Source organism: Notamacropus eugenii, chromosome 5, assembly GCF_028372415.1.
Source record: "Notamacropus eugenii isolate mMacEug1 chromosome 5, mMacEug1.pri_v2, whole genome shotgun sequence".
Classification (NCBI taxonomy): domain Eukaryota; kingdom Metazoa; phylum Chordata; class Mammalia; order Diprotodontia; family Macropodidae; genus Notamacropus; species Notamacropus eugenii.
In genome coordinates this window covers 228,255,704-228,269,619 of record NC_092876.1, presented here as the reverse complement: position 1 = coordinate 228,269,619, position 13,916 = coordinate 228,255,704, and the positions used below count along the sequence as shown (strand labels likewise).

General features: G+C 35.5%; 1 protein-coding gene across 5 annotated transcripts in view; it reads right to left on the bottom strand.

Annotated features, from left to right (window-relative positions):
* XIRP2 (xin actin binding repeat containing 2) overlaps nt 1–13,916 on the bottom strand; it is a 404,164-nt gene that overhangs the window by 50,119 nt on the left and 340,129 nt on the right. For all 5 annotated transcript variants that reach the window (XM_072612207.1, XM_072612203.1, XM_072612206.1 and 2 more), the window contains one exon: nt 9,834–9,965. In XM_072612207.1, the coding sequence (XP_072468308.1) occupies nt 9,834–9,965 (132 nt within the window). The remainder of the gene's footprint in view (nt 1–9,833; nt 9,966–13,916) is intronic.

The window sequence follows — 13,916 nt, the reverse complement described above, 5'->3', positions numbered from 1 at the left end:
CTGGAGTGATAGGAACCCCACCCCACCCCCCAAAAAAAGATGGAGTGAAACAATTTTCCAGCTTAAGATAACTGAGAACTTCAGGAAAGGTCTATCTCACTTGAGTATAAAGAGAAGACAGTCCACTGCAGATGGTGTCTGAGCAAGCCTGCAGGAGGCTCTTAGCCACAGCACAGATCAGCAACCAGGGAACCTTGATCCTGGCTTAGAATGCTAATGGAACAGCAGGCCAGTTGTGAGGCCTCCAGCCCCAACACAAAAGGTAAATGCTGGCTCTGAACCCTGGAACTCTGACAAAATAGCCATGACAAGGCTGGGCTACCCCTGTGCCGTGGGCAAACCACAAGCACAGAAAGCCAGTGACCAAGTTCTTGGCCCCCAGCACAAGAAACTTGGGACAATACCTCCTGTACCCCAGGAGCAGAAGTCAACTTTTAAAAATGAACAAAAATACAAAAAGAGCCCAGAAAGCCACTGTGGCAATAGGAAAGATCAAAATAGAAACTAGTTAAATCTAACCACAAAATAAACAAGAAAGAAGTTCAGGAGGTGAATCAAATTTTAGAAAAGTTAGATATGATAGAACACTAGAGAAAACTGGATGGGGGATAGAAAGGAATACATGTTTTTATAGCAGTTCATGGTACCTACACAAAAAATGACCACGTATTAGCATATAAAAACCTCACAATCAAATGCAAAAAGGCAGAAATACTAAATGAATCCTTTTCAGATCATGTTGCAATAAAAAATTATGTATAATAAAAGGCCATGGAAAGACAGACTAAAAATTAATTTGAAACTAAATAATCTAATCCTAAAAAAAAAATTAGTGAGTCAAACAGCAAATCATAGAAATAATCAATAATTTCATTAAAGAGAATGACAATAATGAGACAACATACCAAAATTGATGGGATACAGCCAAAGCAATTCTTAGGGGAAACTTTATATCTCTAGATGTTTACATGAATAAAATAGAGAAAGAGAAGATCAATGAATTAGACATGTGACTAAAAAGGCAGGAAAAAAGCAAATTAAAAATCTCTAATTAAATACCAAACTAGAGATTTTGAAAATCAAAGGAGAGACTAATAGAAGTGAAAAAAAAAAACTTTGAACTAATAAAAAACTAAGAGCTGGTTTTCTGAAAAAAAAAATTCATAAACCATTGATTAATTTTATTTAAACAAAAAGAAGAAAACCAAATTACCAGTATCAAAAATGAAAGGGGAAAATTCACCACCAATGAAGAGGAATTTAAAGCAATAATTAGGAGTATTTTTGCCCAACTGTATGCCAATAAATCTGATAATCTAAGTGAAATGAATGAATATTTACAAAAATATAAATTGCCCAGTTTATCCGAAAAGGAAATACAATACTTAAATAACCCCATTTTAGAAAAAGAAATTGAACATGTCATCAAAGTACAGCCTAAGGAAAAACAATCTCCAGGGCATGAAGGATTTACAAGTAAATTCTACCAAACTTTTAAAGAACAATTAATTCAAATACTATACAAGGTATTTGGAAAAATAGGTGAGGAACGAGTCCTACCAAATTTCTTTTATGACACAATTATGATGCTGATACCTAAAGCAACAACAAAATTATAGACCAATTTCCCTAGTGAATATAGATGCAAAAATTTTAAATAAAATGTTAGCAAAGAGATTACAGTAAGTTATCACAAGTATAATATACCATGACCATGTGGGATTTACATCAGAAATGCAAAGTTGCTTCAATATTAGGAAAACTGTCGTATAATTGACCATGTCAACAACAAAACTACCAGAAAGACTATGATTATCTCAACTGAAGCAAAAAAAATCTTTTTGACAAAATACAGCATCCATTCCTATTAAAAACCTCAGAGAGCATAGGAATAAATGGAGTTTTCCTTAAAATGATAAGCAGTATCTATATAAAGCATTAGCAAGCATGATATGTAATGGAGATAAGGTAGAAGTCTTCCCAATAGGATCAGGGGTGAAACAAAGTTGCCCATTATCACCACTAATATTCAGTATTGTACTAGAAATGTTAGCTTTAGAAACAAGAGAAGAAAAAGAAATTGAAGAAATTAGAATAGGCAATGAGAAAAAAAAATATCACTCTTTGTAGATGTTTTGATAGTATAGTTAGAGAATCCTAGGGAATCAACTAAAAAAAACTACTTGAAGTAATGAACAGCTATAGCAGAGCTGCAGGATATAAAATAAACTCACATAAGTCGTCAGCATTTTCTCTATATTACCAACAAAACCCAGCAGCAAGAGATAGAAAAAGAAAACCCATTTAAAATTACTGTGGACAATAACAAATATTTGAAAGTCTACCTGCCAAGACAAACCCAGGAACTATGTAACACAATTGCAAAACACATTTACACAAATAAAGTCAGATCTAACCAATTGGAAAAATATTAACTGCTCATGGGTAGGCCCAGCTAATACAACAAAAATGATAATTCTACCTAAGTTCATCTACTTATTCAGTGACATACCAATCAAACTGCCAAAATTTATTTTATAGAGCTAGAAAAAAAATTACAAAATTCATCTGGAAGAACAAAAGCTCAAGAGTATCAAGGTAATTAATAAAACAAATACAAAGAAAGGTGGCCTAGCAATATTGAAGATCAAACTATGTTATAAAGAAGATGTCATTAAAACTATCTGGTGTTGGCTAAGAAATAGAGTCGAATCGATAAGGCACAAAAGCCCAGTAGAAAATGACCATGGTAACCTAGTGTTTGATAAACTCAAGGACCCCAGGCCTTGCGATAAGAATTCACTATCTGATTGAAAAAAAAAAAAAAAACTCTTGTGAAAAATAGGAAACAACAGTGCATAAACTAGTTATAGACCAACATCTTACACCACATACCAGGATAAGGTCAAAATGGGTATATGATTTAGACATTAAGTATAGCAAATTTAAACAGCAAGGAATAGTCTACATGTCAGGTTTATAGAGAAGGGAAGAATTCATGACCAAATAAGCAATTAGAAACCATTGTGAAATGCAAAAATAGATAATTTTGATTATATTAAATTAAAAAGTTTTTGCACAGACAAAATCAATGCAACCAAGATTATATGGGAAACAGAAAATTGGGAAATAATTTTAATAGCTAGTCTCTTTGATAATGACCTCATTTGTCAAATATGTAGAGAAGCAAGCCAAATTTATAAGAATTCAAGCTATTCCTCTATTGAAAAATGGTCAAAGGATATGAACAGGTAGTTTTCACATGAAGCAATCAAAGTTATCTGTAGTCATATGAGGAAGAGCTCCAAATCACTTTTGATTAGAGAAAGACAAATTGAAACAATTCTGAGATATCACCCCATATCTATCAGATTGGTTAATATGACAAAAAGAGAAAATGATAAATGTTTGAAAGGATGTGGGAAAATTCGGACACCGATACACTGTTGGTGGAGTTGTGAACTGATCCAACTATTCTGGAGAGTAATTTGGAAGTATACCCAAAGGACAACAAAACTGATTGATCTATCAATACTACTACTAGGTCTGTATCCCAAAGAGATTATAAATCAAGAGAAATGGTGGTTGGGCCTTTGAGTTTAGGAAAGAAAAGTAGCAGATCTTTCTTACTATTGTTTAATGCTGAAAACGCTCATTTTTAAAAAGAATGAAGGATCTCTTTTTGCCATCTTTGACGAGGAGACTGTGAACTCCTTGAAGGCAGGATTTACGCCATATTTGTTTCTTTATCTGTCCCAGTAATTGGACAAGTGCCCAATGACCAATATGGTGTGTAATGAATATTGGTTGCATTAAGTTTCAGCCTTTGATATTTAAAAAGAAAAATCTGTCCAGAGCCTTTCACCGTAGACAAATGAGAATGATTTCCAGCAAAGAATAGGCTCCCATTTCCTGAAAGTAAAGTGGTGTCTTATCTCATACTGGTGGATGGTTTTAGAAGAATCAAAAATGTCCTATTTCCCCAAACAACTTCTTAGGTAAACAGCCTCTGGAACATTGTAGCTAAGAGGAATCTATAATCCAGATGTATAGTTTTGAGAGAGAAATTGTCTCTACGGGCTACGTGAGCCTGGAGAAGCTGATGATGCCTCCTATCCCATCTTAATTCTTATTTCCCCTTTCTCAAGATTAGGGGTGGTACAGATTTACATCTCCTATCATTTTGGGGCATATGGAATAGAATGGGAGACAGGTCTTACTTATTATTTAGATTACTTTAGCTTCCTCTTTCTTCTTTCTTTCTCCTATTCCCTCTCTGCCGCTTAAAAAAAAAAAAGTGATTGAAACCCTCCCAAGTGAGGATATTATGAGACTTTATTTATATTTATAAATATTTCCCCAAAATACTTCCAACAAGTAGAATGTTAGCTACACTAGCAGGATGACTGGTTTTCCTTTAATTTATTTATTTTTTTATTGTTAGTTATTAGTGCAGTATCCTGCACATAGTAGGTACTTTAGAAAAACTCCCCAGATATTGATGGCAACATATTGTTGAATAGCTTTCAGAGATTTTCCTTAGAAGCTGAAAAAGAAGAGTGTGTATGTTCATTTTATCAGTTTCAGGAACCAATGATCTCTCCCCTCCCCCTATCAATACCCTCAGTGTATCTAATAAATCATGCTGAGAAACTACAATTCCTTGGAACTGAAAGAAAAAAACAGTGTCCCTCAACACTATTCCTCACTTAGTAAAATGATACTCACCTTTTCTCTTATGTTTGCCATGATTCATATATTAATTTTACTATTTTCTTACATAGTATAGCCAGACCAAAAAAATTCTGAGTAAAGTAACTACTTTACTCAAATCCAAATGCCATCTTATCCATTTTCTCCTTTCTCCAAACATACCTCCTTTATTCATAATAGCACTGTAAAGCTCCCAAATACACTGTCAAATTGCCTCTCATACATATTCTTTCACTCATGAATTCCAGGAGGTCCTTGCTTACCTTATGACATTTCTGAGAGATGGACTGAAGAAAACCTTCCTTGAAAGGTGACCTTCAAATATATCTTTGAAAACTGAACTAAAGTGATTAAATATTCTAGAACAGCAAAAAATGATGTTCCTTTAACATGAATGACCACCTTTAAGGCCTCCTAAAATAGCACAAGACTATTTCTGATGATCACAAAATTTAGGGAAGAAAGTAGAAATCTAACATGTAGAGTATATTAAAAAAATCTCTCTACTATTCTTGGTCCAATTCTATGTTGAGGAAGATCTGAGTAATATATAGTAGAGTTAACAAAGGCAATCTATAATTTGGTAAGGATTGTAGGGAGACCTGAGTAGAGTTGGGGTAAAAGGGGACCCATCTAAATTGAAAAAAAAATTACTTTTAAAAGACTCACATGTCATGGGGTGGAGGTGGGAGGGCATTTAGGGATTAAAATAGATTGCCTGCCAAAAAATATTTACAGGAGGTCACCTTTAAAGAGTTTGCAACACAGAGAAGCCAAATTATATCTGCCACAAGCTGTCAAAATTATTTTCTATTGACCTAAAATCCTCTGGGGATTGTACCAAATTCACATAATCTTACCAAGTGCTAATGTTTACATTAGTATTTCTGCAGCAGCAGATGTGTGTATAAAAACACATACTGTCAGGCAGCTCCCCACTGGCTGCACATCAGAAATGGCAACAGGGAGCAAAGGTCAACTCCTGACAGGCAGTCAGGGAAGCAATTTTCATATGAAAGCAACTGCCTAAGCATAGCTTTGCACCCAAATGCCTAAACATATCCAACATTTTTGGAGTCCCATCTGTTCTTTCCTGCTTCACCTCTTTGGGGGGAAAATAGGGCAAAAATTGCTTCTAGAACATCAAAATGTATAAGCAAAGCCTTCCTTCTTATTTGCATAAAGGTTTGGGAAAAGACAGTAAGGAAGACATTCACTTGAGAAGCTGAATGTCAAATTCTGAGTGTGAGAATCTGCCATATACCTAAGTAAGTTTCCAAAGAGTCAGGGGAAAACATCACATGAATGAGTAAAATTTAAACAGAGGATGAAGTGGAGACAGTTTTGTCCCAGTAACACATTTATTCTAAAAATAATACTTCAGAGTGTATCTCAGACCTGCTTTGGTACAATTTTTTGAGTGGAGCAAAGAAACATCCCCTGTACAGATAAGAGACTGTCTGGTACTGACAAAAACCTTTTACTTTCCCTCAACTTGAGCCTGGTTGATATGAGGGCTTCAAGAAAATTCTCTGAGTGAGCCTTTGAAATGTATTGTTCATTTCAGTCTTTTGGAGTCTGCTTATGCTAATGGATACTGAAGTTCTCGACAAGATGAGGAAGGAGGCTCATGGAGTTTTTGCTAGTCTTGACTTGAGATTTCTCTTACAAAGTAGAGGTCGTGATTTGTAATGGATTAAACTGTATAGAACTGCATACTTGCTTTCTTCAAAGCTTAATTCAGATGCTGCCTCCTACTGGAAGTCTTTCCTGATTTACCCATTTGTTAGTACTCTCTCCCTCTTGACAATAATTTGTATTATATTGTGTTTGTTTACATGGCGAAAGCATTGGTGGAAAGAGTGTTGGATCTAAAGTCAGAAGTCATAGGTTCAAAATTTCTCTCTCCCACTTCCTATCTATCTAATCTTGGATAAGTCATTGAACATTTCTGAATGTCAAGAGATTCTGTAAAATGAGAAGGTTGAACTAGATTGCCTTTAAGATCCTTCTCAGCTCTAAATTATTGAGTTCACATTGCATCTCTCCAATAGAATCCAAACTCAGTGAGGTCTCGGTCTATTCGGTGTTTGGCTCCATATGTCCAGTCCAGTGTTTGTTGAGTTGAATTGAATGGATTTACCAAGAAAAGTCAACTTCTTAAACCAGTGCATATGTGTGTATATGCCTATATTTATGTGCGTGCGTGTGTGTGAGTACATACACACATACATAGTCAATGTCACAAATGGTTCAGGAATACTTAGATAAGTGCTATTATAGGGAATTACAAAGACCTACAATGTGAGGGTTAGCTTCCAAAGGTTGAAAAGTCAAGCAAATTAAAATTTTCCTCTGCTATTCAGTCTTTTTCAGGGCTTTGAAAATTGTTTAACCCATCTTTAAGCTGAAAACATCTTTAAGCTTGGAGGTAGCTTAATTTTCTAAACTTGTTTAGACCCATAGCTGATCTCCTTATCATGTGTTTACAAAATAGTTGGCTAATTACCCTGAAAACATCTGACTTCAGTACATTAGAAAGGAAAGAGGCAGATTGGATTTAATTATTATAACTTATGAAATTATTACTAATTGTGACATTAAATATTGTCAGAAATCCAAAACAAATGTTCTTGCTTTTAACTCTAATTAATCCTGACTTTCCAATTAATATTAATTACTCAATGTCAGCAAACTGAATGTTTCCCATATCTGATATCACAAATTAATTAGATATTAAGAGAATTTAAAATACTGAATGTCCAATCAGAAAGAAGCAAATCTAGCAGAGAAATTTTCCTCAAATATATTAAACAGAAAGAGTGAATCTGAAATCAGAGCAGAGACAACCTAAATAGAAATAGAATTAGCTAGCACTCTCCACTGACAGACAACACATTTTACCTTACTCTATCACCACAAAAAATGACCAAAGCAAAAAGCAATTTTAAAAGGCTACATATAATATGAAAATAAGGAAATTTGCTTGTTTCTTGTATTTTTTTAAGAACTGAATTTAAGTGTTGGTGTCTTTTCTACCTTAAGATTTGACCATACTTACTTTGATGGTTACGTTCACTAAGACTTTTCAGGGGAAAAAAAAGTACAAATCATAAGTCATCCAATTGTCAAGGCCATCCAATTGAATCTTCTATTTCTTTTGTACCACTTTATAGAACTCTGCCTAGAGTGGGCATCTAAAAAAAATGTTGATATGTCCAAAGGGCTACAAAACTGTGCATAGCCTTTGATCCAGCAATACCAACACTAGCTCTGTATCCCAAAGAGATCATAAAAAAGGGGAAAGCTAGCAGCTTTCTAGCAGCTCTTTTCATGGTGGCAAAGAATTGGAAATTGAAAGGATGCCAACTGCGGAATGGTTGAACAAGTTGTGGTATATGAATATAATGGAATACTATTGTTCTATAAGAAATGATGAGAAGATAGATTTTAAAAAAAGGAAAAATGTACATGAACTGATGCCAAGTGAAGTGAGCAGAACCAGGAAAATGCTACACAGAGTAACAACGATGTTGTATGATGGCCAACTTGAATGGTCAACTCTGAGCAATGCAAGGATCTAAGACAATTCCAAGACTAATGATGGAAAATGCTATCCACATCCAGAAAAAGAATGTTGGAGTCTGAATGGAGATTGAAACAAATTCTTTTCTTTTTTTTTTTCTCTCCTGTTTTTCTTCCTTTCTTTCTAATTCTTCTTTCACAACATGACTCATGTGGACATATGTGTAATGTAATTGTACGTATATAGCTTATATCAGATAGCAGGCCAGCTTGGGAAGGAGGGAGTCAAAGAAGGAAAGAAATTTAAAATTCAAAATCTTATATGTGAATGCTAAAAACTAAAAATGAATAAATTAATTAATAAAAGTGCTGACTAATAGAATATTACATTTTAAAATTGATTTATCTTGTGCTGAGTCACTTTTTCTGACAGGATTTTTTCCAGTTCTAAATTTATGATCCTGATTCTTGAATCCTTGTGGAATTTAGCAGGTGTTATAGCCCATGTAAAGTCGTGGCCATTACTTTTTGTTCACCAATATCATAGATTCCATTGTAATGGAAAGAAATAGAGTAAGGAACTTATAAAAGGATGACCTCTAATTTAATGGTAACCACATGCAACCTTTCAACTGCCCTTTTTATCTCCTGCTACAAAATTTGAAACTCATCTCTGTGTATCATCTTCCAGACAGAGAGCATTAGATAAAGTGTAGCTGTTCACCATGTAATTACTATTTTTCATAGTGCCACGTATAATGTGATGAGTGTTATTGCACAAACCCTCATGCAATTTGAAAATCATTATCTCCTGCACTGATTTTTTTTCATGATCTACAATAATGAAGTAATGAAATGCAAAACAACCCTCTCTACAAAACACTTAGAAATTGCATTCTGTGATTTTAGTGACTCTATACCACACTTTTTAATCTGTTTAAGGAAATTGATGAAATTTAACACTAAGAAAACATCAAGGTCTGTAAAGTGAATGGTTGACCATCCTTCCAAGTTTTGTGGATTTCATGTTGGCACCAGGTAATGCCATGGTGAATTATGACCCAGAAACTGAGCCTCTACTGGGACTTTTCTCTCCCTTCAATTGTTCTTCAGTACTTGTTCAGAGGCAGTTGAAAGTCCTGTTCTATTGAGAACACAAGCTTCATGAGGACAGGGACCACATCTTAGTTAGTCATATCTTCCTCAGTGCTAGCACAGTGCTCCACACAGAGGTGACATTAAGTAAATATTGATAAACTGAACGTAATAGATGGCCTCTGAAGTTATTTTTACCTCTAAATCTATGATTGGCTAACGAATGCATAGGGTGCTTAATGCTATGTCCAGAAAACTTAATCCTGCAAAAATGCAGTACAAAGTTTCCATTAAAAAATAAATTGATCTTCTGGCATAATTCTAAAAAAATAAATTGCAAGTTTTGCTGATGAGCAACTAATGTTAATGAGTGAAAGATGGAAGGGAGAAAAACCTTCACAAAATTAATTCTTTAATTCCTAAGGATTCTTAGGGAATGTGAATAAGAGCATCTCACCCCAAAGTGACCCAGCCAGTTTCATCAGCCAGAGTGGTATTACCTGATCAGATCTTTGCTGGTGCTGGTACTGAGAAAAAGTATTATGTGAAGAGGCAATTTCATCTCTCTCAAATTGTTTCTTCACCCTGGCCAAGCCACCAGGCACTGTTCGAGTCTCAGACTCCTCCATCACCTAAGGTGATACAAGAAAAAAGGAAAGAAAAAAAAAGCTGAAAATCTTGGTTTTGAAAGGAGTTCTCATACTTTTTTTTGAGGACAGTAGAATCAGTCTGGACCTATGATTCCATCAGGGTAGGAAACAGATCGATAAGTCGTCTGTAACTTGAAGAAAAAATGGCTGTGGATAGGGAAGGGGGGGTGGTTTGAAAGATCAAATGATATACGTATGATCACGGTGCTAATGAAAAAGGTAATACTTGAACCCAGGTCTTCACGATTCCAGTACCAGCCATCTATCCAATAGACCACAGCTGCTTCTCCTTACCTAGGTGATACCAATTATTGATTGTATTATTATTAATTATTTATTAAAAGTGTTAAAACATACCATTAGTTCATAGGGTATTATTTAGGACACTGATTGAAACAGTATCCCTGCTACGCTTTTCTCATTTATCAAGACATTTGACGGCTAAAGGAATTCTTAGAATATTTAGTTGACTCCCCATCAAGATATGTTTTAATATCTGAATGAATATTAGATGTTAGAAAACATTCTAGCAGCAGCATACAAACTACTAGGCATTAGAGTAATGGATTTAGTTATAAAACTAACCCTCAGTGAGGTTGCCATCAATGTCTCAAATTTCTGTATAGGCAGTAATTGTGAAGATTAGTTGTCAAAGCCTTGCTGACTCACTATGAGATTATTACCTGGTTAATTTAAAAGACTGAAAATTTATAACAGCCTTTGGAATTCCAGAATCTCCCCTACTTCATAAAAGAATAAGAAGACACAAGGGCTATCATGTTCATGGCTGGCATGGACTCAGGTCCATGACCATCTCCTTTTCTCTTGATGACTTTTCATGCACTTCTAGTGAAGCGGTTTGTGACAGAATTATAGTGGTAAGATGGCTACCTCTATTGGTGGCATTTTGAAGAGCACTGAAGAAATATTGGCATACTAGGAGACCCTACTTACATAGCCTTAGGAGACTAAGAGAACACCAAAAATGAGATGGTAATTTTGATTTCTGGGATTTTCATTTGTCACACTCAAGGACACAATGTGTTTTCAGTCCTAGAATGCATTATGACTTTCAGATGGATAAGTCCTAAGTGGGTCATGAAATATTTCTTAGAGGCCACTGAAGTCTCGATAATGGTCAAGGAACTTGAAATGTGAGTCAAGAGTACCAGGATAGTGTGGAGACATCCACATAGATCTACAACTAGTTCACACAAGTTTCTCCAAATCTGAAAGTTTACCAGTGTAAATCAGAGTCAGTGTATGGCAAACACATTCTGGTACTCAAGTAGGGGAAAGAACACTGAAAAGTTGTAAGAGGATACATAATATATATAAATCATTGGGTTCACCTGTATTCACAGCCCCCCAGGGAGAGAGAATAACTTGATGTTTCTTCAGTATAAACATTTGGTATAATTCCATTCCTCATTCAGCAGATGGACCACTAAGGAAGTTGGTCAAATTAATTTCAATTTCATGAATCCTTGTAAAGACCTGTATAGGACCACAGATTTAGAGCTGAGAAGACCCTTAGAGGTCATTAGGTACAATTACAGATGAGGAAACTGAGGCATTTGAGAGGTTAAGTGAGTTGCCCAGGGTCACACACCATTGGTTAGTGTCTCAGGAAGGTGTTGAACCCAGGACTTCTTAAATTCAAGTTCATGGCCCAAGATACAAGTCTACTGTACCATGCTGCCTTCAAGTACCAAACACTGTTACTAAGAACAGATATACTAGCCCCTCCTCACAACCTGCTCAGTTTTTCCTTTTCCCTGTGATTTACTCTCTTTCTTGCTTTATAACCTCTTCTCTCCTGAGTTTCCATAATTAACTAGGAAAATGTTTCTTGGGTCTGGAAATGTGTTAGGAGAATCCTAAAACTTCCCCCACCTTGGCACCCATGCACAATAACTTACTCTTTAAATAAGCATTCAGTCTGATCCAGTTCCCCAACTTTAAAATCCAACGCTTTTATGAAAGTAAGGTCTTTGGCCAACCAATTGTTTGGGTAGCTTATCCTTAAAAGTAAGCTTACCTAAAAGCAGGCATTTCTCAGATAATTAACATACATTATTTATTTATTTTGGTCTGTGTAAAGGCATGATTTATGCCAGCAGAGGTCAGGGTCCTAATCCTAGCCTAACACTCTGTTTACTTTAACAGCTTCTTTTAAAATAAAGTGTCACCTTGTGATACTTAATATGCTCTATAAAGTAAAGAAAAAGTTCTACATCCTTTTTTATACAAGAGGAAGAAGGGGGAGAAGAAAAAAATCAAGGCTTTTGGGTCTATAGGCCAACAAGCTATCTTTCTTAACCCTTCATTCCACCCAACCTGGGTGTATTACATACCTACAGCACAAGATACATTACACTGAACAAATCAATGCGAATTTAATAAGAAGTCTGTTATTTTGAATAACTACAACAAGTGATTGCAACTATACAACAAGTCATATGCAAATTGGCCAGATGAGTTCAACTAGTTACTGGCATTCACGCACTGCAAAAACTATCAGGGAATCTGAGATGCTGGTAAGCAGGTTATCTTTTCAATAACAAAATGGAATTGAAAAGCACGTACTCATATTTCCTTCCAATAGCATTCTGCTTAGGGAATTAGGGTATTTACATTTGCCTCCCACCCCACCACCAAAAAAAACCCACAAAAGATGTATTTCTGAATTACTTTGAAAGACTCCAGAACTCTGATCCATGCTCCGATTGACCATGATTCAGAGTACTGATGACTAATTCTCCAGCTTCCTGATAGAAAGGTTGACTAATATGCAGAATGACACCCATTTTTGGAAGTGGATAATATGACAACTCATTTTGTTTGATTATGCTTATTTCTTGCAAGGTATCCACTCCCACACCCCCAGTTTTTTTGGGAGGAAGAAAGGAGAGAGGGAGGAAAATAAATACTTGATAATTTTTAAAAATAGTTTAACAGAAATAAAGGAATGGGGCTAGACTTGGGATTTTATTAATAAAATGAACTTTCAGGTTCAGAAACATCTGTAGTCAATGCAGACTGGCACCTTCTCTGCAATTTATAATTTTAGAGAGTTGCCTGGAGAGTACTGGGTGACTAAATGACCAGCTAATATATAGTAAAGGTGACACTTGAACTAGGGTCTTCCTGGCTTTGAGTCTGACTCTCTACCTATTATAACACAATGCTTCTGTGCATCTATACCTTTAAACAAATACACACATGTAAAATCTCCTGCATTTGGTAATAGTGTTGTACTTTGCATTTCAAAATGAAGTTTCTGAGCCATCATCATAAAGCTCATGGGATCATACATCTGCAATGGGAAGAGGCCTCAGAGGTTATGTGGTCTAATCCCTTCATTTTACATAAGAGGGAATTAAAGCTACCATGACTTGTCCAAGGTCAGATAGGTATTAAGTATTAGAGGTTCAATTTGAACCCAGGTCTTCAAGCCCACAGCCAGTTCTCTTTCCCCTGTACCAAGCTGCTTAGGATTTCAGTTATTATTTTCAGTAATGATGATGATGGTTTCAATCTGATTCAATTATATTTTAATAGCCAATCTGCTTTGTGGCTAATAGTGCATATCTACAATCTTAGCTTCTGGTAGAAGTCCATAAGACAGAATGACATTGAGTGGCCCATATGAGGACTATGCCAAGGTTTTATTTAGCCTATCAGGGTTAAGGCTAATTAATCTATACCATTGTCATTTGTGTGTGTGTGTGTGTGTGTGTGTGTGTGTGTGTATGTATGTGTGTGTGTGTGACTTCAATGTGCTTCTTTCCATTTAGAGGTAATTTTGAAAATGGCAATGTCAGTTTGCTATAAGTCTTTCATTCCACTTTTCAAATCCCTGAAGGAGTCCTTTCTAAGAGCTTTCCACTACAACCCTAAAAAAATAAAAGACTATTAAGATACTTATGA